General features: G+C 36.9%; 2 protein-coding genes and 1 pseudogene across 4 annotated transcripts in view; 1 reads left to right on the top strand and 2 right to left on the bottom strand.

Annotated features, from left to right (window-relative positions):
- Window positions 1–3,283: 3,283 nt before the first annotated feature.
- On the bottom strand, window positions 3,284–11,438 carry LOC107721872 (glutamyl-tRNA(Gln) amidotransferase subunit A, mitochondrial-like; annotated as a pseudogene).
- Window positions 11,439–11,523: 85 nt separating this feature from the next.
- Window positions 11,524–17,998, top strand: LOC107721338 (reticulon-4-interacting protein 1 homolog, mitochondrial). Of its 2 annotated transcripts, XM_016529307.1 has the most exons (10): window positions 11,524–11,599; window positions 11,642–11,908; window positions 12,708–12,859; window positions 12,954–13,022; window positions 13,358–13,482; window positions 14,452–14,500; window positions 14,681–14,817; window positions 14,897–15,080; window positions 16,451–16,543; window positions 17,799–17,998. In XM_016529307.1, exons 2-10 carry the CDS (start codon window positions 11,677–11,679, stop codon window positions 17,919–17,921), a joined length of 1,164 nt encoding a protein of 387 aa, XP_016384793.1. In that variant the 5' UTR covers window positions 11,524–11,599; window positions 11,642–11,676; the 3' UTR covers window positions 17,922–17,998. The 2 variants fall into 2 exon arrangements, with proteins under 2 accessions (XP_016384793.1, XP_016384784.1); XM_016529298.1 differs by having other exon boundaries at window positions 11,524–11,908.
- Window positions 17,999–18,240: 242 nt separating this feature from the next.
- LOC107721324 (absent in melanoma 1 protein-like) overlaps window positions 18,241–27,556 on the bottom strand; it is a 59,757-nt gene continuing 50,441 nt past the window's right edge. For both annotated transcript variants that reach the window (XM_016529276.1, XM_016529284.1), the window contains 12 exons: window positions 26,805–26,980; window positions 26,484–26,610; window positions 26,149–26,294; window positions 23,501–23,627; window positions 23,340–23,369; window positions 22,872–22,984; window positions 22,610–22,742; window positions 21,918–22,057; window positions 21,637–21,760; window positions 21,125–21,283; window positions 20,854–21,016; window positions 18,241–19,558 (listed from right to left, as the gene is read on the bottom strand). In XM_016529276.1, the coding sequence (XP_016384762.1) occupies window positions 19,470–19,558; window positions 20,854–21,016; window positions 21,125–21,283; window positions 21,637–21,760; window positions 21,918–22,057; window positions 22,610–22,742; window positions 22,872–22,984; window positions 23,340–23,369; window positions 23,501–23,627; window positions 26,149–26,294; window positions 26,484–26,610; window positions 26,805–26,980 (1,527 nt within the window). In that variant the 3' untranslated portion in view covers window positions 18,241–19,469. The remainder of the gene's footprint in view (window positions 19,559–20,853; window positions 21,017–21,124; window positions 21,284–21,636; window positions 21,761–21,917; window positions 22,058–22,609; window positions 22,743–22,871; window positions 22,985–23,339; window positions 23,370–23,500; window positions 23,628–26,148; window positions 26,295–26,483; window positions 26,611–26,804; window positions 26,981–27,556) is intronic.

Below are 27,556 nucleotides of genomic sequence, written 5' to 3'. Positions count from 1 at the left end.
TATTTAATGTATATTGCTGCTGCCACACGCAATTTATTTCCCAGCTGTTTACCTTCACAGACATAACCGACTGTTTTTGTAACTCGTGTGTTTTTAATGTAAACTTGTGTGTTAATGAGAACTTAGTTCAGTACTCACATGCTGTGACAGCCGCTTTCTGTCCGTGTGCACTCAGAAAACCGAAGTTTAAACTAACATGGTTTAAAACACCTGATTTCAGCGCGACAAACATGATAATCAGAACCAAAACAGATATGTTTTTAGCAGGTAAGCTGTAACGGCCCAGCCCTATTCTAGAAAAGGGTGCGGGGAAGCAACGGCTTATTTGCATTTAAAGAGACAGGACCGAATTCACAGACACATTCTGGGGACACCTGAGACTTATATTACATATTGTAAAAAGGGATAATATGTCTCCTTTAAATCGAGCTGCCTTCTGATCAGCACGTAAAATAGGCATTTTCAAAATGATATAATAAATGATCTGTGGGGTATTTTGAGCTGAAACTTCACAGACACATTCTGGGGACACCTGAGACTTATATCACATATTGTAAAAAGGGATAATATGTCTCCTTTAAATCGAGCTGCCTTCTGATCAGCACGGCAAATTAGCATAACCAAAATCTGTGTGGAGAACTTTTCACTCTTGGGTGAATCTTCCGGTCACATGGATTCCTAGTGAAATTATTGTATTTCATCCACGAGAAAATACATGTTGCCTACCTTTACTGGAGAGGAGCTTATCCTCTCGATCAAACAGGTTTTTTTCATTTCACTTACTGACATATTAATCTTAAAAAAGAATTAGATCACAATCTGTTCTACGGAAAACAGAACTTGCTGAAATGATATTTCTAAAAAATATTACAACTTGATGACACTGATGGATGTGGTTTTGTTTTGGCCCATTAAAAGTTAGGTAGGCTACTAATTTGAGTCACTTGGAGAAAAGAAGTGAAAAAGCAGCGAACTGTTTGTTTTGAATAACAGTTCTAAGGTACTGTGAGGCCATTGGGCTTATAGCTTTATTTTTCAAGCGGAAGCTAGGCTATTTCTTGTTAATGTGTGACATTTGCAATTCAGGTAAATAACTAGAATATAAAGTTCAGTAAACTATAAAACTGTTTGCGCTACATGATTCTAAAAATAAATTAATATAATAACAAATACCATTTGCGATTTAAAGCAGCATAACACCTTTTTTTTAGTTTAGCTAAAATTAACGGACGTGGCTAACAACAGAAGTCTCGCACATTCAGGGGAAAAATGGCCACGCCCCTCCCACTCCGTAGCAGCGAACTGTTTGTTTTGAATAACAGTCCTAAGGTACTGTGAGGCCATTGGGCTTATAGCTTTATTTTTCAAGCGGAAGCTAGGCTATTTCTTGTTAATGTGTGACATTTGCAATTCAGGTAAATAACTAGAATATAAAGTTCAGTAAACTATAAAACTGTTTGCGCTACATGATTCTAAAAATAAATTAATATAATAACAAATACCATTTGCAATTTAAAGCAGCATAACACCTTTTTTTTAGTTTAGCTAAAATTAACGGACGTGGCTAACAGAAGTCTCGCACATTCAGGTGAAAAATGGCCACACCCCTCCCACTCCGTAATTATTTGTGCAGCAGCTCATTTGCATTTAAAGAGACATGCACTAATACAGCCTGTTTCTGCTTTCACTCAAAATAGGCATTTTCAAAATGATATAATAAATGATCTGTGGGGTATTTTGAGCTGAAACTTCACAGACACATTCTGGGGACACCTGAGACTTATATTACATATTGTAAAAAGGGATAATATGTCTCCTTTAAATCGAGCTGCCTTCTGATCAGCACGTCAAATTAGCATAACCAAAATCTGTGTGGAGAACTTTTCACTCTTGGGTGAATCTTCCGGTCACATGGATTCCTAGTGAAATTATTGTATTTCATCCACGAGAAAATACATGTTGCCTACCTTTACTGGAGAGGAGCTTATCCTCTCGATCAAACAGGTTTTTTTCATTTCACTTACTGACATATTAATCTTAAAAAAGAATTAGATCACAATCTGTTCTACGGAAAACAGAACTTGCTGAAATGATATTTCTAAAAAATATTACAACTTGATGACACTGATGGATGTGGTTTTGGTTTGGCCCATTAAAAGTTAGGTAGGCTACTAATTTGAGTCACTTGGAGAAAAGAAGTGAAAAAGCAGCGAACTGTTTGTTTTGAATAACAGTTCTAAGGTACTGTGAGGCCATTGGGCTTATAGCTTTATTTTTCAAGCGGAAGCTAGGCTATTTCTTGTTAATGTGTGACATTTGCAATTCAGGTAAATAACTAGAATATAAAGTTCAGTAAACTATAAAACTGTTTGCGCTACATGATTCTAAAAATAAATTAATATAATAACAAATACCATTTGCAATTTAAAGCAGCATAACACCTTTTTTTTAGTTTAGCTAAAATTAACGGACGTGGCTAACAACAGAAGTCTCGCACATTCAGGGGAAAAATGGCCACGCCCCTCCCACTCCGTAATTATTTGTAAATAGTTTTCTGTGTTGAATCTTAAGATAACTTAAGATATACATTGAATTATTCTTTATTAAGATTATGTATGTATTTATTTGAAGCCCTTGTCTTTTGTGAAACCTGTTTTGTTTTTTCTGTGAATTGATGAATATTTGTGCCGTGCTCCATACATCACTACACTTTTAACAATAGACAATGGACTTTTTTGCCCGCAAAAGTTTGTCAAAATGTGCCCATAACGTGCACATGTTATGCCATTAATCTCTGTTCAGAAGATCATTTGGTTTCCTCTATTTCCCATTTAAATAAACAGAAAATATATAGCTACATTTAGTGTACATATAATATATAGTGTACATTTGAGGGGCCACATGTGGCCAGCACATTCGGTGGAGGTGGAAATGAGTGCACTGCTTCACTGATTCAATTAGATCAGCTTTCTGCTGTGCTACTGAGAGAATCACATTCAATTGTGATGAATGAGAAGCCTTCCAGGACTTGTGACTGAAGTACTGTACATTCTTGGACCAGAGTGTTATGGCCAGGTGTTTTCAGACTGTGTGGAGAAGTCTGTGTGTGACTGTGATTCATTAGCAACTCTATCTTTCTCTCTCTAGGCCGATGAGAACAGTTTTAACAATTTGAAGAGCTACTTCACAAGAGGCAGCAGCCAGAAATGGCAGATTAACAAAATATTAAGCAGCACAACTGTTTTTAACTTTGATATTAGAATGATTTATGAATGATCACGTGACACTGATGACTGGAGTAATTATGCAGAAAATTCAGATTTGCCATCACAAAGAAGCAAAATCTTATGAATCGCAACCTGACTTTTGATGGAAAGACACCAGCTCTCTTTATTCAGTTAATAACCTTAGCCATAAAAATAAATTAGAAATAACGTTACATTCTGTACATAACTGAAGCTAATTTCCGGTATAAAAAGCTATTGTCATTCGTTAGAAACAGGATGTGTGCACTTTCAGAGCATGGTTAAACTGTGTACCACAAATGCTGCTTTGGTTGTTGCGCAAACTGTGCAAACAGTGGATTTAGTAATGTTCTTCTGGAAAAGGACAACCATTCTCTCAGAAGTTAGCTGACTGTATACACGATGATTATTTTACCTTCACTCAAGTCTTCCCTCCCTGAATTATTTTCATGCTTTTACAATATCTTCAACTATGGTGTAAGGTTTACAGGAGGTCATTTTTAAGATCAGTTTATAACACAATGCCATATTTAATTTTTTTAAATAATTATATATACTTGATTTATTAAAATCTGAATTGCCAGTTACCGTCTACGCTTTATTGTCTTCACAAATAAAATTGCTGTTACTTGCATTTAAAAAAAAAATATTATTACTAGTCAGTTTAACTCCACTTACACTAATGCTGCAGAATAAATATAAGTTGTATTCTGAGAAAATGAAGAGGCAATGAATCACACGGACCACAGTCCAAAATAGAGACAGTCTCATATAGATCCAGTGTGCGCTCATACAGCATTCACACTCACATTCTCACTTCTTATGCACCTAGACACCAAATTTAACCCTCACAGGTTTCATTTCCTCTGAACTCTACCCGTTCAGTCTTTTCATTTTGGTTATGATCCTATTGTATGTGTCCTTTCTCTGACTGATCGGTTCAACTCTCTCTCATTTGATTCTCCATGCAAATGGATAATTGGAAAGTTGACTTTTTGTTCCATCCATTGGGCTACTGTCAACAACTTCCAGTCCTGTAGTGTCTGACCAATCAGCTGCAGGCCGATGGGAAGACCTCGGTGTGAGAGGGCTGTTGGTACTGTGACAGCAGGCAAACCTGTGGCGGAAAAAGAGTGAAGATCATGTACTGTAAATATACCGAATACACATATACAGGATTTATTTTGGCTTAGAAAAGATCAGAAAAAGATGAATGAACTTTGGTTTTGTTGGTTGGTTCATTGATCCATTAAAGCTCAATTGTAAATTTGTTTACGCTGCTTTAGGGAAAAAACCTGCTGTACTCAAAAGGTCACATGTAGCTGGAGGCCACATGCCCTTCTTGGTTGTTGTTGCCGCCACGCAAAACTCCCTGACTGACTTCAGTAAGGTAAATTGGCCTGTCAAATCAGGTGATACAAATCACATTTGCACAGGTAAACCAGATAAGCCCTCAAGGACATGCAAAGGATGCAACTCTATGGAACCTTCTTGGAATTAAGCGGATTCATTTCTCTCTCAAATCCACTTCCTGTGCATACCTGCCATGTTGACAGGTTGGGTGAAGACATCCTCCTGAGCACTGCGCGTTTGGTTGTCTTCCTGTATGAAGTCAGAGTAGCGTGCTGCATCGCTCAGCGTTGTGGGTGTCAGGAGAACATCTATGCCAGAGCGGAACACGTTTTTAAAATCTTCAGCGATAAGACGCCGCATTTGTTGAGCTTTCACAAAGTAACGCTTGTAGTTCCTGAGAAGAAAGGAAGGGAAATGTGTAGATTTAAAATGCTGATATCTGTAGCACATGGGTTGAAAACTGAAAATAACGAAGATATTGAGGTAAAATCTTGAAATTTTGGTGCTACTTGTTTTTATAAAAAAAATAAAATAAGGTAAAGTAAAATGAAATATAGTGCAACCTCACAGCATTGGCTTCAAACTTCGGCATACTGAAATCGCTGTGTAAGTGATTGACATTTCTTTTTGGCAGACAATTTCTTACCCAAAATACTTGAAGAAAGTGCATGTCACATGTTACAATAACTTCTTCGGGTATCTAAGGCTCAAACTGATAACTTATGTGCTACCGTTGTTGGTTAGTTTTTTTATGCTTTTGAAACAAGTCTCTTATTCTCACCATATCTGCATTTATCTGGACAAAAATACAGTAAAAACACATTTCAAATAACTGTTTTTTATTTTACTATATTATAAAATGCAGTTTACTCCTGTTATGGCAAAGATGAATTTTCAGCAGCCATTACTCCAGTCTTCACTGTTACTTTAGTTCATCAATGTAATGCATCCTTGCTGAATAAATGTATTAATTTATTTAAAAAAATGTATTAATTAATACATAAATAATAATAATTGGTTACACTTTACAATAAGGTCCTATTAGTTAACGTTAGTTAATGCATTATCTAACATCAACTATCAATAAGCAATACATTTGCAATAGTATTTATTAATGTTAGTTAATAAAAATGCAAATGTTAGCTGAGGTCCATTAAATAATATTTAACGGATACAACTTTTGATTTTAATAATGTATTAGTATGTTCATAATACAATTATTAAGATTAATAAATGCTTCAGAAGTACTTTTAATTGTTAGTTCATATTAACTAATGTAGTTAGCTAAGGTTAACAAATGGAAGCTTATTGTAAAGTGTTACCATCAAATCTTACTGACCCCAAACTTTTGAACAGTTGTCTAACTATAAAAAATAATGTGGTACCAATGCAGTAGTAAACAGGAAGTTTTGTTTTCGAGAAGTGGTCAGAGCTTAGGGGTAAGCAAACGTAAGCTAATTACAACACAGTTTACCACATTTGGCACATCTTTAAAAACTATGAATAAAAACTGAATAAAAGTACACATCTAAAATGGATCTGAGACAATAGTGGTTCTCTTTTTGAGGCTCTCACGATTTCAGAAGGAAGTAGTTTCCTGAGAGGATTCTTCGGCGAACCACACTGTTGAAGCCTTCATGTCGTGTGGTGGCGTACATGGCATCTGTGGAGCTGTCGACTTTACTACAATGTCCTGAGGAGAAGAAAAGGACTTTTTCAGAAACAGCACTGTTCAAAACTCAAATGGATATGTTAAAATTTTAGTTTGTAGTTGTAGCTTTAAAATAACACCTACATTTTAAATCCATCGTGTTTGCATGTATGTGCATCATGGGTTATGTGACAGTTTTAGACATGTTTAAGCTTTACACACCATATTCAAGCCCATCGAAACATGCCATGTTGGATGCAACCTCACAGCAACACAGGACGTGGTAACAGACGATGGAGTGCTGTGTGTGTGGCAGAGATACTTCTTGTACCCGCGCCCCTGCCTGCTCAAACATGTCTGCGACTCGACTCCACTGGGCCAGAGTGTCCTTAGACAGGCCCGGGGCGTGATATTCCTAAAATCATAGAAACTCTATTACAATATCATACAAACATAGGTTAATCTTACAATAGCTATGTTTCCATACAAAGATTCAAATTAAACTTATGCACAAAACTGGAATATCGCATAAACATTTGCAATTAAAGCACCGTTTCCATCTAATGAGTCAAAGAGAGCAAAATGGTCACTTCAGTGGAGGAGCCAGGATGTTTTCATAGGGGTGGCCAAGGAGGGGCCAGCAACCAGTCTGGGGTGGCACAGAAATCTTCATTATTTCAATATAAAAATGTGTTTGACTATAATGTACTGGACTGTTTTAGTGCCTAAAACACAACTGAGTACAATTAATTTCTACTTAACTGTAATTGAGATATTTGTGAATTAGATCAAGTAATACTGAGTGAATATGACAATTTTTGTATTATTCCTCACCTCCAGGTATTTTAATAAAGGGGCTCACTATAGCTTTATTGCTCATTCAGCTTCTCAAAACTCTCAAATGCTTGCTCTCCAACATTGCATACTCGTGGATGAGACATGAGATAGTGATCAAAATGTGAAAAAGCCAGGAAGTCAACAGTAGACATAAATAATAGGGGCTCACTATAGCTTTATTGCTCATTCAGCTTCTCAAAACTCTCAAATGCTTGCTCTCCAACATTGCATACTCGTGGATGACATGAGATAGTGATCAAAATGTGAAAAAGCCAGGAAGTCAACAGTAGACATAAATAATCAAATGAGTTATTTCATGCATTTAAATGGTTTCATTTTCGCATATTTTCTAGTATAAGTGCACTGTGCTCACATTTATTTGTGCATTAAATTACAAAAAAAAAAAATACATATCCACTTGTGCCTTATATTGTGATCTCGAATTGCAGAATATTTTAGTTTTTAGAATTATTTTAGTACATGCATTTGAGAGACATTCTTGTGTGCTGCGTATACATGCAGTTTGCAGCTTTAATCGCCTTTTTTGGTAATTTTATGACGCTGACGACAGAATTAGGTATGTATGCTCATAGTTTCTTGTGCAGGTTATTTATGATGAAGTGACATAGAGCGTGCGCCACATATTTGCGTACTGTTGAAGAGTGTGCGCCGTGAGCACAGTAAAACGGCTGATTAGACAGGAAAGTGTGTTTTACTGACATACTCTAACAACATCTCATCAGACCGCAGTTCACAGTTGTTCTACTAAAGCTCATTTGGCTGCTGTAGCTTTTCCACGCTCGTTTGACTCGCGCCTGACGCTGAGGTGAAGCTGAAGTGCGCGTCTGAAAATTCTCCCGTTTGATGTGGTCATAAAGAGATACGGCGGTTCCACGTCTTAATAAATGCATTTCTTGTCAAGAAAAAAAGGGACAAAAACTCCGCCCCTGGGTCACTTCCTGGTAAACTGGCACTAAATATCACTAAGAAAGCTAGGAGAAGCCACTGAATATAATAATTTTCATATATATGTCATTAAAATAACGCCATAATATATGATAAATTACTTGCTGTGGAGGAGATCGGACCGCTGGTTAGACAAGTTATCCCGTATCATAGCGCAAAGTCACGTGACTTTTCCGATGCGCATGGAGGAATTTATTCGGTAAATGTTTTTCCATCATAGTTTATGCGCATTTTTCTACTCAAATGTACGCATAAGTTTTTTATGTGCATTTTTAGAATTTTTGCGCATCTTGGTGTTTCCATCCAGCGTTTTTTAATGCAATATTTCAAAATGCGCATAAAAATAGTTGCATGGAAACAAAGCTAATGAAATGTATGGGTCACATTCCACCAAAAAATCTGAAAAAAATAAGTCTATTTTTATAACATTATTATTTTGTCGTCACATTATTGTGCCCTAAATTCTCCTTTCTATAAAAAGAAATAAATAAAAAAAACAGTATACAGTAATGTCAATTTCATTATTATATTATAGTAATCCTGCCTGGAATCAATGATTTGTTTTAAATATGAAGCAGCATTAATTAAATTTAAGTGAAATAATTATTACCATGATATATACGTAAGATTTCAATTTTTTTAAAGATGTAATTTAAGCCTTTTTTCACATTATAGAAACAAGAATGATAAGCTTTCAAATTATAACATGCTACTAAGGCATAATAAAACAGGCTTAACTTTCTTTGTGCAAAATATATTTAAACACTTATTTAAAAAATAATCAATATAATCATAAATATTAATATTTATTAATGAAATAATAGATGCATTTTAGGTCAATATTTCATTTCAATAATTGTTATATTTTTATATGAACCTAAAATGGATTTCCACTTTAATTATGGAAATACAAAATTTTGTACATATGGTAAAATTATTTGTAAAAATAAATGCTTGTTTGCGTTACCAGCCTAGACCCTTCTGCTGTTAACCACACTGAGCTGCTGTCACCCAGTGGATGGTCTGAATGCAGCTGTACCTTTGGTATGCCGACACATATGTCTCTAATGTCAAAGTGTTCAGGAAGGCTGGGTGGGGTGCTGGGTGCCTGGACAGTTGTTGAGTCTCTCTCATCTCGGCCCTGCAGAATCCCTGAAAAACAGGATCAATCAAAAACATAAAGTACAGATTTAAATCAGTGACCCTCATATGTTAATCTCACACTCAAGTTGATCGCATACTCAAGACAGTGGCAGCATCATGGACACTCCTGGTCATGATTCCTGGCACATCCATTGAGTTGACCAGAGGGATGAGTCCATGACGAGAGAGCAGGCTGTAAGTGGGTTTCAGAGCCACGACCCCACAGAGAGAACCAGGGTTTCGTGTAGAGCCTCCTGTATCAGATCCCAAGGCTCTAAGAGAAAAGACACCTGGAGCAGATTAGATATATAACATATACAAATATTATTATCTGAAGCCTCACATAATAATGTGTTTTTTTACATGCATAACTCACAGTGTGTACATGAACACCTATTAATCAATTGCAAAGTACTACATTAGTAAATAATTACATTTTGCTCAATTAGCCAACAAAAAAATGTCATACGGAGCAAAATTTGAAATGTGTTATTGTATGTCTACATCTTGAATTATATGATATATTATTTCAGATATACAGAGAACTATTCCTTTCCTTCACATATATGAAGCAAAAGTTCAAGCTATATTGACTATTAAATGTAGCTTGCATGACTTTATAGAGAGTTTTACACTTACAGGAAGCTGCTGAGAGACGCCACTGCTGCAGCACTACCTCCTGAACTTCCTCCTGTGATTGCCCAGTCAGAATCTGGATCTTCTGTGCTCTGCTCACGGTATAGGCTTGTGTAGCTCCATGGGTTACGAACTGGACCAAACACCCCATCTGTACTTCCAGCTCTTAAGAAAGACAGAGTCACTCAGATGTGCACCATACATAATCTATTGGTCTTTACAAATTATTCGCACTACAGTTCAAATGTTTGAGGTTGGTAAGATGTATAATCTTTTTTAAAGAAATATCTTATGCTCACCAATGCTGCATTTATTTGATCAAAAATACAGTAATGCTTCCAAATTGAATATATTTTAAAAATGTAATGTATTCATTTGATGGCAAAGCTGAATTTTCTGCAGCCATTACTCCAGTCTTCAATGTTACATGATCTTTCAGAAATCATTCTAATATGCTGATTTGGTGTAACATTTCCTAATATTATCAGTTGTTCTGAGTAATATTTTGTGGAAACTGTGATACTTTTTTCAGGGGTCTTTGATGAATAGTGAAAGTTCAAAGAACAGCATTTATTTGAAATATATATGTTTTAAACATTATAAATTCCTTTACAGCCACTTTTGATCATCCTTGCTGAATAAAAGCATTAACTACTTTTACTAACCCCAAACTTTTAAAAAGCATGTGTGTGAGTCTTACCCCATTGCAAACTCATCCAAATTAGTTTTTCCAACAAGAACTGCTCCTTGATCCAACAGCTTCTGCACAACTGTAGCATTGAATGGAGGAACATAACCTACAAATCCAAACAGACAAAATATGATATTCACAAATCATCCGTGAAACGTACATTTTTCTATGCTTCAGTCTTGCGTTAATGCACTTTAGCTGACCTTTAAGCATGCTTGAAGCACAGGTAGTCTCAATGTTTTCCGTGCAGAAGTTGTCTTTCACTGAGAAAGGAATGCCAGGGGACCAAGAGGTTTACCTTACAAGAAAATACACAAAGCACATGAAAATTATTATTCAGCCATAAAAGATTTATATACTTTATGTGACACACACACACCTGTGCGGAGCCTGTTGTCTGTTCTCTGTGCTTGCTCCATAGCTGTCTCCTCTGTAATGGTGATAAATGCATTCAGGTAAAGTGTCCTTTGTATTTGGTTGATGCATTTTCTGCAGAGCTCAGTAGCAGACACCCTCCCATCCCTCAGTGCCTGGGACACCTGCAGTAGGCAGAGCACATTTGACTTTTTTAAACATTTACAGTGTTTTGTAGTTTTAGTAGGTAGATATATAAAAGCCATTTGTATATATTAATCTAAAATAAAAATATCATTACAACAGCTTAAACTTTAGACTGCCATACTGGTCTCCCAGCCTTGTCAGACTAAGAGACTAAGAGGAAGTTTTTTAACATTATGTAACAGAGTGACAAAACAGTAGGGTGAATGTTTATAAAGTTTAATTTTTGGTTACGAGTAAGCTGTTTAGTTAATTAAGGTTAAAATAACGACAGACCTCTCTAATGGACATGCCGAGCATCGCTGCCGCCGGACGAGACGCCGCACTGGAGGCTGACATGACACTTCCCGTTGACCTCGTTGACGTCCCATTATCTCTGCTTTCTGATTGGTCAATCGAAGGGCGCTGCTGCATGTGATTGGTTCATTCTGTCGTGTGAAAGTTCACCGGTTTGTTTTGACTTTGCAGGACACGAGATGCGGTTTCGCTGAACGTGAGAGTGTTATAAAGCAGTTATAGGTTTTATTTATAACTAATGACGGGTTTATGACACCGTGTCAGGAGGAGAGCTTTGGATTGTTTTAGACTGCTCAATCATGCTCATGTGTAGACGGTGGTTGGTGTGTTCGCTGAAGGGTCAGTATAGGAGCTTGAGTTTCTCAGCCTCCCGCAGGAGTGTTATGCCCGCATGGGTCATCGACAAATACGGGAAAAACGAGGTGTTGAGATTCACTAAGAACGCAGCGCTTCCGATCATCCACTATCCCAATGAAGTGATCGTGAAGGTGCACGCTGCGGGTTTAAACCCCATCGACATCAGTATGAGGGGTATGTGACGGTGATATCACCGTATTTATATGTGCAATTTCTTTTTGTGCCATTTAAAAAGGAATGTATGAATCTTGCATGGTTCAGAAAAGTTTCTTATGACAATGAGTGGCATGACCATATTTCAAAGAAAATGTTTGAACTATGTCATAGTCATAATTGTGAGTTGTTGCCTAGTCATTATGAGCTGTCATTAGTTGTGCTTGCTAAAAATCACCATGCTACAGTCATGTTACAGGTGTTCTTTATATAGGTTCAATAGACCAACCAAGACCAAGTTTTCCTGAAGTCCCTAAACCTCAATAATAAACGTTTGCATGTTCCTGAACACCTTAGCAATGCCCTAGCAACCATCAAGAACACCAGCATCTGCAGAGCAACAAGCTTGTTGACGAGTTTTGCACAATCAAGCACTACTTGAGAAATGGTAAAACTGTAGATGCACAGATTTTCTAAATGTTAAGATGTAGTTTCAGAGGACATGTGCAAGATTTTTAAAAGTTTTTTTTCAAATATTAAGAATCTTTACCAATAATCTAAATCTTCGAAACAGCCTTAAATGTACAGAGTGAATTTATCCTCACCTTTGCACCAGTTTGCTTATATGCAAAGTCATGTAAAAACAAACCACTTTATTGTGTTATTGTGTAAGAATGAGTCACAAGGCATGTTGAGACCTAACGCCATAAATGCTTAAAAAAGAGCATGTATTTTATTTCAGAATGTACAGTAAATATATTACAACATTTTTGGTAAGAGTTTATAGTACACTTAATAAAGACTTTGACGTTTCTTGTAGGTGGTTATGGAGCAGCTACCATGGCCATGAAACGTGACCCACTGAACATGAACCAGTCAGGCAGTGAGTTTCCTCTAATCCTGGGGCGTGATGTATCCGGAGAGATCATGGAATGTGGGCTAGATGTGAACTACTTTAAACCAGGAGATCAGGTGCCCTATTCAGATATTATATCATATATAATTGTAACTGTATCTATATAATGTCCGTTATTGAGGCCAGTGTCTGCTTGTTTTTCTCTGTCAGGTGTGGGCCGCTATCCCTCCATGGAAGCAGGGCAGCCTGGCAGAGTTTGTAGTTCTCAGTGCCAATGAGGTAATATTCGGACTCATGTTTTATATGATAAAAACATTTAAAGGGGTCATATGATGCGATTTCATTTTTTCCTTTCTCTTTGGAGTGTTACAAGCTCTTGGTGCATAAAGAAGATCTGTAAAGTTGCAAATATGTGGAAAATAATGGTTTTTTTACCTTAAACCACATAAACACATTTCATTACACCAAATACACAAAATAATGTTCTTTTTAGCAGCATCATATGACCCCTTTAACACATGGATCATTCACATATAGATTAAGAGCACGATACAACAGTTGTCCATAATGCAATCTCTATGTATAGAAGTTTAAAGTTCATGTCTGTGATTCAGGTGTCACATAAGCCCAAATCACTGAGGCATGTTGAAGCAGCATCCATCCCGTATGTGGCAGCAACAGCCTGGTCTGTCATCGTCAATACTGGTGGTCTGAATAAAGACAACGGTTCTAAGAAACGGCAAGTACTAGTCTGCAAGTTTTTCAGTCATTGACTCACATTGTCTGTTGTATCTGTTGAGTCGAGTTGAGTCCTCCAGATCATCCACTTAAAGGGGTCATATTGCATGGAATCAAAGTATATATATATATATATATATATATATACAAAAGATGTCAACAATTCTGTGTTTTTCTGTCAATATGGGGTGCTGTGTGTACATTAATGAGGAAAAAAAATTAACTTAAATGATTTTAGCAAATGGCTGCAATATAACAAAGAGTGAAAAATTTAAGGGGGTCTGAATACTTTCCGTACCCACTGTATATAAACACAATTTAAATCGATCTGCAAAATAAATACTTTTTTCTATATTCTTCACAGCAGCATTGATACTATTATTCCTGACACTTGCAGAAGAATGAATTAGAGTAAAATGTGGGAAATGACATGGCATTGTATTTCATTTCAAATGCTTAAATATTTGAAATGCAATCAATTTAATCCTAAGGAACAGAGGAAAATAAGTGGAAAAATTACTTAACATATATCTAAGTTATGACCCCTATGGACTAAAAATAGTTGTTGTTCCTCTCTGCTTTTTATTTAGTGTTTTTCTGTCTCTTGTTTTATCTCCTGCCTCTAACTGATTCTGTTAATTATGTCTTCGTAGTATTAACTGAATTAGCATGTACCAAAATTAGATTAGGAATCTCAAAATAATTACAAAATCACATTAACTACCAGATTGAAGCATTCATTTTACAAATGTGCTACTTTATGTGGCAGATTCTTCTTATTTAAAGACAGTTGTACAATTATATGCAGGTAGTTCCGCTTTGCTTGCTACATAGTGATCTCAGCAACACTTGAACACAACGAGGATGATTTTAAATGATTCTTACTTTATTTTTAGTGGTTTAGATGAATCATCATAGATGTGGAGTTAATTAAGACTGACTGTAATAGATCTATCCTGTCCTTATGCAGTGTTCTTATACTGGGAGGATCAGGAGGAGTGGGAACCTTAGCTATACAGGTGATAATAATGATAAAGGTTTGCCTTTTCCATTTTGCGTAATCATTTTACAAAAACATTGGAGTCACATTACAAATGATCTCTTGTGTTTCATCTCCTTAATGAGTAATAAAACACGTAATCATCTGTGTGTACTACCCTTATAAGTGACATTTTTATTAAGTTTTTGCTTCTCTGCAGATGGTAAAGGCCTGGGGTGCCCATGTGACTGTAACATGTTCCCAGAATGCCGAGCGTCTGGTGAGAGATCTGGGTGCTGATGATGTCGTGGACTACACTGCTGGACCAGTCGAAAAACAACTACAGACATTACAAAAGTTAGTTTTGGGCGACCAGTTTGTGACTTTTTTGTTGAACTCGTGATTGACATTGAGTTTATTTCTCTCTCTCTCTCAGGTTTGATTTGATTTTAGACAATATTGGGGGTGAAACTGAGAAATGGGCACTAGATCTTCTGAAACCCTGGAATGGAGCTAAATACGTTACTCTAGTAACACCGTTCCTGCATAACACAGACCGACTGGGCCTCGCAGACGGAATGATGCAGTCTGGAGTCACCATAGGATGCAAAGTGCTAAAGGTAGGGACTTCCCTTCCATGTGCTGAGGAAGAAAAAGTGAGTTTCTTCTGCCACAGAGGCTGAAACCCCTCTTATTCAATGGTTTATGTGTTTATAACCATGACGTATGTGTGGGTGAATTAGCAGCATGTATGAATCACTTAAGTGTTTCTCTTAAAAATAATAGATGAAAGTAAGTGGAGTTCCTCTCACCCTACAAACCAGATTTTTCTGTACTGTCTGACTATCAGAAGCCAGACCTGAGAAGCGGTTGTAAATGGCGTTTATATATACAATACTGGTCAAACGTTTGGGGATTTTTAATGTTTTTGAAATAAGTGTCTTATGTTCAGCAAGGCTGCATGTAATTGATCAAAAGTACAGTAATACTATGAAATATTATTACAAATTTCTATTTAAAAAATATTTTAAAGTGTAATCTGAAATGTCAGCAGCCATTACTCCAGTTGTTAGTGTTATATGAGCCTTCAGAAATGATTGTAATATGCTCAAGAAACATTTCTTATAATTATCAATGTTGAAAACAGTTGTGCTGCTTAATATTTTTGTGGAAACTGTGACAATTTGTAAAGGATTTTTTGATGAATAGAAAGCTAAAAAGAACAGCATTTGTTTAAAATTATTTATTTCTTGTAAATGTCTTTACTGTTTTTTTTGATCAATTTAATGTACCCCTGCTGAATAAAAGTATTCCTTCAAAAAATCTGTAGTACTGGTCCTAAACTTACTAACCCCCCTTTGTAGATTTTTAGTTTAGTTTTGTTTTGTTGTGGTTTCTCAGAGCACTCTTCTTGGCAGTTGTTGGAGTTTTTGCAGGAAATCCACACTGGTCGTTTTTTTCTGACATTAAATCAACACACAAATGTCGTGTATTCATAGTAGCCAGTACAAACAGTACAAACATTTAAGTTTTGCATATGTATTTATGACGTAAATTCTTCTGTTTTGTTCAATATCTAGCAAAATCCTGAAACTTTCCACATTTGAATTAGATTATAAGTCCCAGGTGCCATTTTAACACATTCACAGTTACTCTAATGGGACACAATTTCACATACAGTCATGAGCAGTGATCTCACTGCAGCTGCTGATGACCCAGTAAATGACTGAATATTTCATGATCAAACACACTTTCTTTTCAAAGCCATGACCCACCTTTTTCATTGCTTTACACCACCCTGTCCTGTGGCAAATAGGGACAGAATAAATGATTTATTGAATGTATATACTGATCCAGAATGGATGATGGTAGAATGAAAGAAAGGAAATCAAGAAGGGTCGGGAACCTAAACCTGATCGCCTGACACCGTTTCACTCTTTTGTGGAGGTAGAAGGTTGATCAGTACTAACTCTCTCTCTCTCTTTCTCAGCACCTCAGGAAAGGAGTGCACTACCGCTGGGGTTTCTTTGCTCCAAGCGGCCCTACGCTGGATGAGATTAGCGAAATGGTTGATGCTGGAAAGGTACAGCAGCCTGAGTGTGTCTGATGTGTGTGAGAGACTCTTTCTCTTCCTGTCTTTTTAATTAGTTCTCTTAACCGTCAGCTTCTATACATGATTCTCAGTTTTGGCACTTTGGGTTGTTCGCACCGACAGTGATTCCTTATCAAAACAGAATGACATCTTATCTTTACCAGCAATACAATATATCTGTGATCACATTTGCACATTTACTTGTGGCTCTGCGTCTTGTGCTGTTTCTTAGAACAAGACAGAACTGTTATTATGAACTTGTGTTATGACAACTTGTCTGCTTCATGGTGGGAACAACAGTATGAAGAGTTGCTAACCTTATGATAGCCATCAGATGTTGCAGATAACAGACAGATACACAAGACAAACACGTCATTGAAAGAGTGTGATCTGTGTGATTTGTAAATTTAATATTATATTTCAGAAAAGCAAGAAACCATATGAAAAAGTTAAAAGTTAATATTTGATTTGAATATATCCTTTATACTTTAATGTTAAACAGCATGTAAGGGAGCTTTTATATAATGGTAAGCAGAAAAAGTTTTGACATTTAAATATATTCAGTTAAAAAAATAACAGTGAAACATTACAGCAGTGCAGTAGGCAGGAAATGTATCTTATCTTGTTTCCTTTAAAGCATGTGCTCTTAAGCCTGCATGTCCTGTGTGTTTGCTAACCAGCTTTGAGTGTGTTTCCGTTTGTTTTGAGAAGATATTCACGATAATACAATAATAAAATGTTTCATATTTTATGACAATGTTTGGCCAGATTTCAGTTAACCCTGTTGGAAGTCTAATGTATTCATTTATATTCGTATTAGTGCTACTATCACTTCAGATTGTAGATATTAAAATCATAATCAGCTGACATTTGATAAGGAGTTCAGATCACATGTTTCCTCAAGACACTGTAAACAGTACATTTACCATGAAGGTAACATGAACTCATTACAGATACAGTCAAAGCATAACTTGGTTCTTGTGTGGGTCAAACCAGCATTGTCTTGTTTACCAGCTCAGAGTTTTAACCACAACACCACACCACACCACACCCACAGCTAACCTACTATACACCCGCCACCCACTTCTGCACAACCGAATGCATTGCATGCGCATATTAAAAGTTGATACCCATTTGGATGAGATTACCATACCAATGAGTCATCACGTTAAACTGCAGGCATTATTCAAGTCCTCCCAGAACGTCATTTCAGTTCTAATATTTGTGTTCTGTTTTGTTGTTGTAGGTCCGTCCTGTGGTGGAGGAAGTGTTCTCATTTGCTCAAGTGCCCCAAGTCTTTCAGAAAGTAGAGCAGGGTCATGCTCGTGGCAAAACTGTGGTTTCCGTCATTGAGGACCAAAAAGAGTAACTACTATAGTATGACAACCAAAAACATATGCCAGGACTTTTTTGAAATTGTCTGTTGAATTAAAAATATTTACCTAATGGCAAGTGTCTTTATTTTGCATTACAAAATTAGCTGACATGTCCCATTCTTTATTTGAAATACATTACTGTAATATGCATAAACAACTTGAAAAGTCAAAACAAACAAACAGAATAAAAAAAGTTTTATGCTAAATGTAACAGTATATTTTGGAAATATGGGCATGGACACACAAAAACTAAAACAGATTACTAAACACATCAGAAAATGGACACACACACACACACACACACACACACACACAAAAACAACTACCAAAAAATCTTTGTAAAAGAAAACAGAGAAAAAGCTCTAAAAGCAGAACAGCAGATCAAGGATCAGCTGGATTTCAAATGAATGTGAGTTTGTGAACATGAGTGAACTGATGCCAGATCAGCACCGCTAGGAGGAAATGTTTCTATAATGTTCTAATATGTGCTTACTTACTCCAGAATATTCTGACATACTAAAGAAATACTTTGTTCAGCAACTGTAAAATTGTAGGAGACAACAAGTTCCCACATTTTGCTTTCAGCGAGTTTGAATGGCAGATGAATAGATGCTGCCTTACATTCAGTGAGGTCTATAATACCTGTTTGTTTTCTCATTCATCTGAACAGCAGTTGCTCATCTAGTGCAGGAACTCTTGGAAGTATGCAATTTAAAATGTGCAGTTTTTTCTCACGAGTGCTTAGTTCTGCAGCCAGGTTGCTTTGAGCCAATCATCTGAGATATTAATGTGATTAATTACTCTGGAGCCACAAGAAAATAATGTCTTGACTGCTGATGGCACCAGAAGAACATGCACAAGCCCTTTACTAGCGACCATCCTGAGATGTGACATGAAAGGCTACAGACAAGAAAAAGCCTATTTCAAGCTATCAGGAGCCATTAAGCTTTTAAGGCACTAGTAAAACGTCTACTATTCTAAGTACTATTAGTATACGATGTATTAGTATACATAAATCCATGATTTAGATATTTTTTTGCAAAAAAATAATTTAGTCAGAATACACAGCTACTTATAAATGGAAGAAGGTGCTTTTTGCCCCTAAAAAGTGTAGATGTGACAGGCAAGGGGTAAACTGGGACATACTAACCTTGACTCTGCTGAAAATGAACAAGGTCACCTAAAGTGCAGCTACATGCAAATCCTGATGCTAGTGTGCCCCCTTTGGTACTGTTATTGCATTGCAAGCAGGACAGTACTTTGTGTTTCTGGCCCAATGCAGAGAGTTAACAACAAAAAAGTACTAGCACAAAAGATGATGAAACTGTAGCAGGTCTCATTAAGGTCCTTGATGTAGTCGATGGACTTCTGTTGAACATCCAAAGATACATCACTCATGTAGACACACTGTAATCTAGATGCATGATTTCAAAAGATTTGGTCCCACACACATTCTTATCTCGGGATAATGATCCCATCAGTGACAGACTCATCAGAGTCATTTATGGCATTACAGAAATGCCTCTGACTTGACTGGAGCACTAAAGGATTTCCACAGTCCATCTCTGGTTGGTTTTCTGCTCATCAAAGGTGTTGAGAACCACCTGGTTTTTATCATACTGTTGGCCACCTAGATGAAGAACAGATTAAGGTCAAATTCCTTTTGATTTCAACAGGCTCTTTGGGTTTAAATTACACTTCCATTTAAAAGTTTGGATTCCGACTTTTTTACAGAAATTTATATTTTTATTCGGCAAGGAAGCATTAAATTGATCAAAGTTGACAGAAGAGACATTTATGTTACAAAAGATTGCCATTCCAAATAAAAGCTGGACGTTCTAATAATAGTAAGAAATGTTTCTTGCTCACCAACTCAGGATAATTAGAATGATTTCTGAAGAATCATGTGACACTGAGGACTGGAGTAATGGCTGCTAAAAATTCAGCTTCGCATCAAAGCTTTGATACAAATTGCATTTTAAAATATATTTAAATAAAAAACTGTTACTTTAAAGTGTAATAATCTTAGACAATGTTACTGTTTTACTGTATTTTTTAAAAATCAAATAAAGGTAGGCAGACAGGGTGTAACACATTAAGTGGCCACTAGATGGCAACACATTACAGGTTCTGCTTTGCTGACTGACGTCAGGGTGGCGCTCAAGTTACAGAAATTTGAACCACAAACAGCCTCATTCTGAATTCAGACAAACAAAAGAAGCCATACAGCAGTGGTCTTTCGTCAGAGATTGTTGTCACAGTCCAAATAAATAATTTACACTTGATTCCCCTGATCTCCTGCTTTACACGTAAAAATACATTTTCAATCTGTTCCCTTAAAAAAATCTGACCAATGAATGAATGTTCCAGTTGTTTGTGGTGGCTAGTTAAATTTAAAAATACATTTTGTAAAGATGCCACTCACAAAGAGTAATTTCTAGTCAAAGAAAAACGTTAACTCATTTTGACCATAAAACCCCTCTAAATGCTATTTTTTATCATATAATTTAATTATATTAATATTTTATTAGAATCATTTGTGGAATATTATTAGCATTTAGTTAATATTCAGTTGAGTGTTAAATGCTAGCCCCTTCATCTGTAATACAGATTCAGACACATCTTTGCCTCTGACAGGATGCTGTGGTATGTATGTATGTAGGGTGGCAGTGCGGTTGCCCGAGCAGATCGAGCGCAGTTGCTAATAGAAATACCACACAGGTATGATGTGACATCAGAATGTGTCATCAGTAAGCGATTATGAGCTCGTCAGTGCAGGGTGCAGTTTTATGACTGACAGACATACTCATACGCCCCATGTGCATGCGAATGTTCCTCTGTTTATTGTTCCACTCCAACCTTTCTGTTTCATTTAATTTTTCTTTTCATTGTGTTTTCTTTTATTCAAACGTATAAAGTACTGACCTTTGACCTCCAGCACAAGGTCGGGCTTGAGATTGTTGCGTATGATTCCGTCTCCTGTGATGCTCCAGAACTGATTGTCTTTGCCTGGTTCAGACGAGACATTCAACCTGCCACCTGCCATCACCACACCTCCAGACGTCTCCACACAACAGTCCTCCACCATCTGAAGAGAAAAAGCCAGAGAGGTGGTGGTCATGATCAGTAAACAGAGCCATAGTCGAAATCGCTCGAGTACAGAATCAGATCTGGAGAGGCGATCAAAGTCGAGTACCTTGCAGCGCAGTAGTCCATTCTCATAGACCCATATCTGCTCTGGACCACCAGTTTCCTCCAGCACTTGAACCCGGAGCAGCTTTAAATCATCCAGGGGTCCAGTCAGAGACATCAAGCAGCCTGTCTCTGCACTACGTAGCCGGAAATAAACACGTTTCTATTGAGAAAGACACAGAAGATAAATGGTCATGTTTGGATGTTTAAACTAGCTATAAGAGAAACTACTATAGATAAAGTTTGCCTCAATCTGCTTAATAAACTCTAACCCGCTTAACAAAGTACTATTATGTAATCATGGGTATTAACAGTCTCATTCTGGATTTACTGGAGTGTCTTTATGTCCACATGTTGTAAATGTGCTGGGTTTGCCCTGCCTTTACATGTGCGGTTCCCAAACAATTAACTCTCACACCTAAAAGCAAAACTATCTAAACCCCACTGGATCTGAACACACATCAAACACAAGTAATTTCGCTTACTGAGAACTAGGCATGTGGTGGCGTTTCATACCTGTAGTAACGGACGCAGAGAGCCAATCTGCTCCCAGCCTCTGAACTTCTGCCAATCACCGATCTCGCTGGGATGGAGCAGGACCTGACGACCACGGAAGTTGCTGTATTCATACAACACCCAGCTGATAAACAGAAAAACACAAATACACAGAGAAAAATCAATTATCTTACATTATTTTCTTATCCAAATGAACCATAAAGAAGAAGAATAACACTAAATTTGGTGTTCTACACCTACAACGAAATCTGAGCTTTGAATGTGCTTCACAAACCACTCACATTCCTCCATTGACCAATAGAGAGTTGACCCGCCCATCAATGCCAGCCAGAGACAGGTTCGAAATGCCATCGGTCAGAACTACTTTACGTCCTCTGAAGCCGGATTTACAGAAGAGTGTGATGGAGGGCATAGAGAACTCCTGAGTGGACAGAGAAACAATGATACATGTGTTTATTACAAAAATCCAATCATTTTATTATAGAAACCATAGTCAGATACGACATGCCTGAAAACAAGGCTGTGCTTTGAACATGTTGCACTGCTTTGTACCTTTTAGCCCACAAAACACTGAAGATGCCACAAATCTTTCTAAAATTATTTCTTGCAAACATCTTTGCTTTCATTTTGCCTCACCACAATCATGACAATTATTTCAAGCAACATTTTTTGTCAGGAAAAATATTAGACTTATCTTTTCTCTTTTTTTGTTTTAACCAAAAATGTAACTACATGACAGAATGCATGAACACACTTCTGTTCACGTCTAGTTGTTTTAAGTTGGCAATGCCTAAAAATACATGATACAATACATCTACACGATCAGTGAAAGTAATATGTAGTGCCAAAACAGCACTTGTCAGATATGAAAAGGGTCTATCCTCACAGCCTCATTTTCAGTCGGACCAACTTAAATATTCTGCCTAGCCTAGGGATCTTTTTCTTATGATCCCATCTTCTATTCAGTACTCACATGTCCTACAGAGTGGACGGAGCTGATTTTGCAGTCAGAGTAGAGTAAGCCCAGAGCCTCAGGATTGGGGTATTCTCCTTCCTCCAGTACATACATGTTGTCAGTGAACTGTGGGCCATCGAACACTACCCAGCTTCAAGCAGAGACATGTACAATGAAATGTTGATTATTTTGAAACACTATCCAATCTTGCTGAACTGTAAAGTGTTTTGTACACTTTTAAAGTTTTTGTGTGATTCTGTTGTAAGGCAACATTTCTCACCTCCCAGCCAAAACTTTGCAGGACATGGGGTGGAAGCCCTCCGGCAGAAATGCCACACTTTCATCTAAAGTCTGCATTGCTCCCTTGAACCCTGGTTCAGCAAACAACTGCACCTGAGAGCGTTTCATCAGAGTATCACATGAATGAAGCTTAAAGAAGCTTTTTAATCTAAAATCACTTTGATAAGATGCAGAAGATGATGAGAAAAATATATCCAGTTGACTAGAATAACTAGATCTTCACTTCAGTTAAAACTAGGAATCTGTGCCAGCAGAATTCCTGAATGCCCGTCACTCACAAATCTGTACACATACTGCCTCTAGCATCTTCATTTATCACATTTTTTATCATTCTTTCAGCTGTATGTAGGACTGTAGTACTCTTAGCTCTGATTAACATTTTTAAATCCATTGCACAGATTTCCTTTCATAATAAGATTCCATGTGGAACCATAACATTTAAACTCACCTTATATCTGGACAGTCCTTCAGCTTGTTCCTGAGGCAGAAAAAATAAATTATAAGACGCCATGGGAATACAAACACAAGCAAGGTTTTATTGAGTAACAAATAAACTTGCAAAACAATAACGTTGCAAAAATAGGGCAGATATTGCAGACAAATTATTACCAAAACCACAGGCTGAATTGACAAGATCTTGCAGTTGTGTGCTCCCCAGTCCTCTGGACTGCCGTAGAGACCCTTCTCTAAAACGTACAGCTCGCCTGAGAAGCGTGCCTTCTCGAATGCTATCCACCTGTTCAGTCAGACGTTAAACAGTTAGATCTTTTTAACTCAGCAGTTTTGATCTCAGTAATATGAACCACATTGACTTCCACATCACTCACAATTTGCCACCAATTTCACATTCAGTAAGGAAAATACAGATAGCTGAATGAATCAATCTCAAGACGACAGGCAAAAGTCACTTATTATTTCTCAATAAGTAAACCACAGCCCTAAGTGTACAGAAATCATATCTGTGACAGATACATATAAGAAACACAATGGGATTGTGAATCAGTGTTAAATATAAACACTATTGTTTTAGTCATCTCATAATTTATCTCATTTTATTGAAGAATGTTATCAAAGTCACACCCTTGACACTGACGCAGCACTACATTGACACGTGTGCTCTTGACACAGGATTTTTATGTGTCTGTTTGCATGTGAAGGACAGGAGAGAGAAGGGGTGTGGGTGTGCTTGCAACACCATCACTGAAAACTCTTTGATTAAAAAAGATAACTAGAGTATGAGTCTGCCTCAGGATATATGACACCTCACATTCGTGTGCCACTCCTTTCATTATCAGCAGAGCAGGTATGAACTTCAACCATGAAACCGCTTTAAAACATACCATATATGAGAGGTACAGAATTAAACAGAAAACTGACAAAATCATCCTCCTATCCTGTATAGTATATATTGTACAGTATATATATATATATATATATATATATATATATTTATATTCTGTAGTGCAAACCGTACAACAAAGTGATAAAATGTGTACCTTGAATGCAAAGTCACTTTGAATAAAAGCATTTGCCAAATGCATTAATTTAAAATTTTAAAATACAATTTATTTCTATGATGGCAAAGCTGTAGCTCCTGCGTCAGCAGCATCATGCGTCATGGTACTCTCGTGAACGTGCGTCGAAGACTGACACGGAAGAGAAGAATTGTTGAAGTTATTTTTGTTTTCTTTGCACATAAAAAAGTATTCTCGTAGCTTCATAATATTATGTTTGAACCACTGATGTCACATGGACTATTTTAACGATGTCCTTACTACCTTTCTGGGCCTTGAACATGTCAGTTACATTGCTGTATATGGAGGTTCAGAAAGCTCTTGGATTTCATCAATAATATCTTAATTTGTGTTCTGAAGATGAACGAAGGTCTTACAGGTTTGAAACGACATGAGGGTGAGTTTTTAATGACAGAATTCAAATTTTTGGGTGAACTACTGTATCAATTTTACCCTTATGAACTAGATGAATGAAAATATTTATAATAGTTTATTTACAAAAACCGATAAACGCCACTTTAAAAAACAAAAAGAGCTGATAGCTGTGCATTATTCTCCACATACAGTGGGGAAAAAAAGTATTTAGTCAGCCACCAATTGTGCAAGTTCTCCCACTTAAAAAGATGAGAGAGGCCTGTAATTTTCATCATAGGTATACCTCAACTATAAAAAAAAAAAGAGCTGATTGCCGTGCATTATTCTCCACATATAACGCGATCTGAACCCTAAACACGTTTTGTCAAAAAAGCCGGTTTTGTCCACTTTCAAGGCATCATGAGTACACGTTTTACTGCAGAAGCCAACAAGCTCCCTTGTTGTTTGTGAACAGAAGCCGATAAGTTTTCATTTTAGCGAATCAGCGCGCTGTATTCAGGTCAGGTGACAAGGCTACTTTCACTTTGAAAAGACGTGCTAGCTGAGAGGAGTTTCGTCAGAGCTGACTAAAAGTGATCGAGGATGGATAATTTCGATGAACTTGATGAACCTGTGGTATCTTCTTCAGGTTGTGAAGGAAAATAAAAGCTGAAACGTTTTCAAGGAAACTTGCAAAAGCAGCGCGTTACAATGGTGAGGGAAAAGCTCCGTTTATTGAGTGTAACTAATCACATCCATACAGTTTATGATCACAACAACAACAACGTCGTTTGTCAGGCATCTACATTGTCATCTGAGGAGATTACAAAGATTAAACGAGTGCTTTTTTAAACTAAAACATGAAATGTGGAGTTTGACTTTTGCCAAAAAACAACTGTTGGAGTTATCTGCTTTTGCTATAAAACAAACTTTTAATATGTAAAAAAAACATACTTTCAATGAACTTTAATTTTGTAAATTACCTGTATTTGTTTAAGTTATGATTACTAAATCAAAACATACCCAACTGCAGTTTGATTGATATTACTTGGAATCCGCAATAAAAAAAACGTGATTTCTGAAAATAAATAAAAATGGAGTTATCGGTTTTTGCAAATGAACTCTTCTTTTCGAGGACCAAGACTACTTCAAATATGGGTGGTGACTTTTGTACACTTAAATAATGAGTTACATAATGAGAGAATTATCATTTCTGAGTGAACTACTTCTGATTTTATCTCTATAAGCAGCTGCCCACAAGGGCTGATAAACATTTCACTGACAGATTTACAGCCGTACCAAGGTCGAGGGTTACGAAAGAAAAAAAAAAAAAAAAAAAAAGAGTGATGCCTGAAGGAGGAAACAGGGAGCTTAGATGTAGACACTTACACGCCAGAGAGGACTTCCACCGATTGTGTCTTTATGCCAAAGCCAGTGGTTTCCATGCTAATGACAGGTTCCAGCAGGTCCACATTCATCCCTCTCTCGCTGAAATCCCACTCACTGAACATTCTCACGTGAGGAGTCATGAAATCCTACAGAAGGGCACAAACCATGAAACGACTTAAATCAGTGTACATCAGAAAAACACACATAAAGACCACACAAAGTTTATTCATACTTGTCTTCCCAGCATGCCTTACTGTGAGGAGGTTATGCTGTAAACTGTTTATTTAATATTAATCTTGAACTCTTTGATTCAGAAAAGGTCTCCGTATACATACTGCTAACACTGAATGTATAGAGAGGAGCCTGTCTTCCAGTCCACCCCAGTCACTGAAGTCTGCATACTCTCCTTCCTCCAGAAGATACTGGCGACCCTCGAACCCTGGTGCAGAATATCCTACCCAGCTATAAATGAACAATAACAAGAATCACTGCTGGATCCAGCTAAAGGCAATAAAGCATCAAGAAATGAAGGTATGTGTAGAGCTACAGTAATTTGGTGACATGTTGATGGTCTGGCTGCCTTTCCACACTTTCCAAACCAAACCAAAAAACCAAAATCCGACAATGTCAGCTGTACTGTCAAAAAATGTACTCACAGGCCACTCAGGATCTTCAGTGAGCCCACAGAACTCAGTATCTTTCTCCTGGTGCTGTCAGGACTCTCAGTCTCGTCTTCTTCATTCTTCTCTTCCTCTCCTTCATCAAAGTTGTAAATGTCCTTTTCGATCTCTATGCACTCCCCTTGAAACATTGTTTTTTCAAAGAGTAGCGCCTGAATTCACATAGGAAAAAAAACACTTTACAGCTTGCTGCATATTTAGAATAACTTTCTGTCAAATACATTCACATGTATTTTATGAGACACACTGGAACTTCATTAAAATCTAGAATGTGAATAAATACTGAATGCAACACAGACCACCAGAAATTCACTTTTCATTTAGGGCCAAAATTGATTTTGCTTTGATTTGTATGGTACATTTTCTACACGTTGTAACTGCATTATTATTATTAATGTTCTTGCATTTAAATTATTAAATAAATTAATATAAATTTAAATTGCATACATTGAATATGAATTAAATAAAATTATTTAAAAAGTAAAAATGTATGACATAAATACTTTAGTTAAATTCTCTTGAAAAAAATACTGTCATGAAAAAGATGCTTTATTTCATACAACAAAATACATGACATGTTCAGTGTTTGACTGGGGTGTGTTTATGTGTGCATACTCTTGTGGGCAGAATATTCAGAATTCTGGGAATTCTTCCCCCAGTGTCTTTGAGCCTCAGGCAGAGTCAACTCAAGTCCTGTATACTGCGCTCAGAGCCCAGGAAGACATGAG

This window comes from Sinocyclocheilus rhinocerous, unplaced genomic scaffold, assembly GCF_001515625.1.
Source record: "Sinocyclocheilus rhinocerous isolate Xijiao unplaced genomic scaffold, SAMN03320098_v1.1 scaffold432, whole genome shotgun sequence".
In the NCBI taxonomy this organism is placed as follows: Eukaryota; Metazoa; Chordata; class Actinopteri; order Cypriniformes; family Cyprinidae; genus Sinocyclocheilus; species Sinocyclocheilus rhinocerous.
Note: the sequence above shows the minus strand (reverse complement) of the source record. Positions and strands in the feature narration are given on the sequence as shown.

What these genes read in the sequence shown, in the direction of transcription:
- LOC107721338 (XM_016529307.1), top strand. Translation starts at nt 11,677, where the DNA reads ATGCTCATGTGTAGACGGTGGTTGGTGTGTTCGCTGAAGGGTCAGTAT. An exon ending in ACTTTAAACCAGGAGATCAG is followed by an intron (nt 12,860 to 12,953) that starts GTGCCCTATTCA and finishes TTTCTCTGTCAG; the next exon opens with GTGTGGGCCGCTATCCCTCC. An exon ending in AAATGGTTGATGCTGGAAAG is followed by an intron (nt 16,544 to 17,798) that starts GTACAGCAGCCT and finishes TTGTTGTTGTAG; the next exon opens with GTCCGTCCTGTGGTGGAGGA.